The 3,104-nt window shown below is 38.9% G+C and overlaps 1 protein-coding gene across 1 annotated transcript; it reads left to right on the plus strand.

Moving 5' to 3' along the window:
* The first annotated feature begins 2,071 nt into the window (after positions 1–2,071).
* Positions 2,072–2,830, plus strand: LOC137404981 (uncharacterized). Its single transcript, XM_068091207.1, has one exon. It carries the CDS (start codon positions 2,072–2,074, stop codon positions 2,828–2,830), a length of 759 nt encoding a protein of 252 aa, XP_067947308.1.
* Positions 2,831–3,104: the final 274 nt, after the last annotated feature.

Genomic DNA, 3,104 nt, shown 5'->3' on the forward strand with positions numbered 1-3,104 from the left:
GATTTTCAGTTCGCCTAACATTTTCAATTTTATTGTTAGTTCTCTGTATAACAACAGGACATCTCCAATTGGAGTGGTTTGAGTCTGATACAATAGGGACTAGCTGTAAAACACACTGCAGATTTCCATTGTTTTCACCCTATCATTGACATGCAGGAATGCTTACGACACGTATAAAAATAGTGCGATCAGGGCAAACATTTTCAATAGACCATATATATGAAGTTGTTTTACGGTATGAAAGACCACTGTCAATAGAACTTTAGCTATGTGTGTGTCTGTTCTGGTAGACAGGTGAAAACGTTTTATGAAAAGGCATTCTAACCTGAAATGCTTTAATAAAAAATCATGACCACCCGTAACTTCATGGATACTTTTAACATGACGGGTTACCATAAAACTTGACATTGCAGCCTATAATCGTGAAATATCATGATCCGACCGATTTTAATAAGAAATTGTACCTCAAACATAATACAAACCGCAAAGACAATAAACCTACAAATATGTAAACCACTAGCTGGGAAAACCAATGATGTCTTAATATCATTCGACAAAACAGTTTTCAAGTGAACCAGAGCTCATCTATTCACCATGTGAACATAGTTTACTCTAGTTTTCCAACAGATCAAATTTGCCAGAATGTTGAGCTAATAAATTTCATATAAGTCAGTATGTCGTATGCTTATACAACTGTGTAAGTGAACATATATAAAGTGAAGTATATATATAAGGCAGTCCAATGATTGCTATCGAAGCAGACAGTTCTGAGGCACTTCAACTAAATAATTCAAAAAACTTTAACAACGTAAAATAAAATGATTTGAAGTTAGCCTGTAGCCTTAATATGCATCAGAATCTTATAGAGTCAATACTGTATTCAATATTAAAAATTGTGATTTCACATGAACACAAGTACCTGGGTGTATTGAGCAACAGAATTATCTCCCCTTGACTTATTTTCACTGTGAGTTGAATAAGAGGTCCCATTTATAGTTTAAGCATTAGGACCGTTTCATCTTAAAACCCGATTCTCTATCGACCTCAGATGAACATTGAGTTCACAGAAAGTGAATCAAATGCATGTGCTAAGTAATAGAGTTGCCTCTTCTTAGACTATACTCTGGTTGCATTCAATAATAGAGTTGCCTCCCTTTATTCAATATATTGACAGCTGATGATTTCTCAGCAAAATATGAATATTCACCGAGTTTTCATTGCAGTGATTCCACTATGAACGGTTTATCTACACATGTCTTTTGTGAAGGTCAAAGTTGTGGTTGCAAACATAAGTGCCATATTAGATCTAAATAGTAGACCGACGACATTAATGGTTTTATCAACAGTCATCGGAGGAATCACAAAAGGATACTTTGTGTACAGAGCAGGGAAGAGTGCAAAGGTAAATGCTTTAGATGTGGAGACGGCACTGGAACTAACCGATATGCCCGGACGAGAAGACGAATCTGAAAATTAGTCGGTGATGACCCATCCGCACCATTGGAGGACTTAGAAATCGAATTATCATTAGAAGACTTAAGCAGTGCACCACCATCATATAAACCCTACGTACCCAAATACTCACGACCAGGAGCAACTGACGAAGAGCGTGAATGCTTGAGGGCATGGAATGAATACTTTTCGCAGGCATACAATATAAAACCCTGCGAAGATACCCTGAACAGGTTAATGATGTTACCAAAGCCTCAAAAAAGATTGTAGAAGAGCCACAATAGATGTGAAGATCAATGGATTTATCTGCACGTCATTCGTCGACGCAGGAGCCACGATAAACCTTATCAATACAAGACTTGCTCGCGAACTGAATCTACACTTACAACCGGGCGACCTGACAGCAACAGGCGTAACCAAAGACACTTTGAATACCATTGGACGATCAGCCGTGATTTTTAATATCAGAGGCGAATGGAATGGAAGACATCGGTTTTACATAGCAGATGGTATCTCACATGAAGTAATTTTAGGAACAGATTTAATGAGCAAACTTGGCACAATTACTTACAATTTTGATAGATGTACTCTTCACATCAATGACGGACCAGCCATCGCCATGGGAAAACATTGCTCCAACAGCTCAGCATACGCCTGCAACAATGTCCAAGTAGCACCATTTACAGAAGTGACAATCGTAGCAAACGTAGATAGCAACTACGAAGGAAAAGAATGCTTATTTGAAGGAAACACGGACACTCTGAAAAGACTGATGATCGGCAGATCAACTACTCGAGTTGACCAAGGAAAGATAATAATCCCTATTATCAACCCAACCAGCAGACCTTTTAAGCTGAAGAAAGACACTGTGGTTGGAAGCACAGAAAGCTTAGATGAAGACTTACGATTGCTCAGTGTGCCGACAACTCCTGCAGAACCTGAGAAGCTCCGCCCCTTTCCAAGCGACCAGCTAGATATCTCAAAGATGAATTTGACGGAAGAACAGTTCAGCGAGTTGAGAGAGCTCGTGGACGAGTTTTCAGACATCGCTGGAGAAGGAATCACCAAGCTTGGACAAACATCAATAGTACAGCCCATTGTTGAAACATTACCAGGTACCATGCCGATACGGAGCAAGCCATATAACATACCAGTAGGAGTGAGAGCTGAAATCAAACAACAGATCGATCAGATGCAAGAAAAATATCTCATTTCACCTAGCTCAGGCAAATGGACATCACCAGTCGTTTTAGTAAGGAAAAAAAGATGGCAATTGGAGATTCTGCGTAGACTACCGCAAACTCAATGCTGCCACAGTGAAGCAGTCCATGGCCATTTTTTTGTTATTCTGGTGAGGAGAGAGCTCAACAATATATAGTAGGACATGCAATAAATACACTAACACTAGTGAGCAGACAAACAGTGAGTAGAAACAAACAGGTAGACAAGCAAACACACACCCCTACCGTTTTCTCATGAACTGCTCAGGGGTGCTCCACACAACAAATAATATATATTGATTTATTCGGAGCTTTGAACTGAATTATTTAATTTTGCTTTCAGTGCTCATCTGGACTAAATTAAAACATATTCGGCTCTCAAATAGAGCCAGATTTTTAACATTTCGCAACAAGTTTGACAGGAAATATTAA

This window comes from Watersipora subatra, chromosome 9, assembly GCF_963576615.1.
Source record: "Watersipora subatra chromosome 9, tzWatSuba1.1, whole genome shotgun sequence".
Classification (NCBI taxonomy): domain Eukaryota; kingdom Metazoa; phylum Bryozoa; class Gymnolaemata; order Cheilostomatida; family Watersiporidae; genus Watersipora; species Watersipora subatra.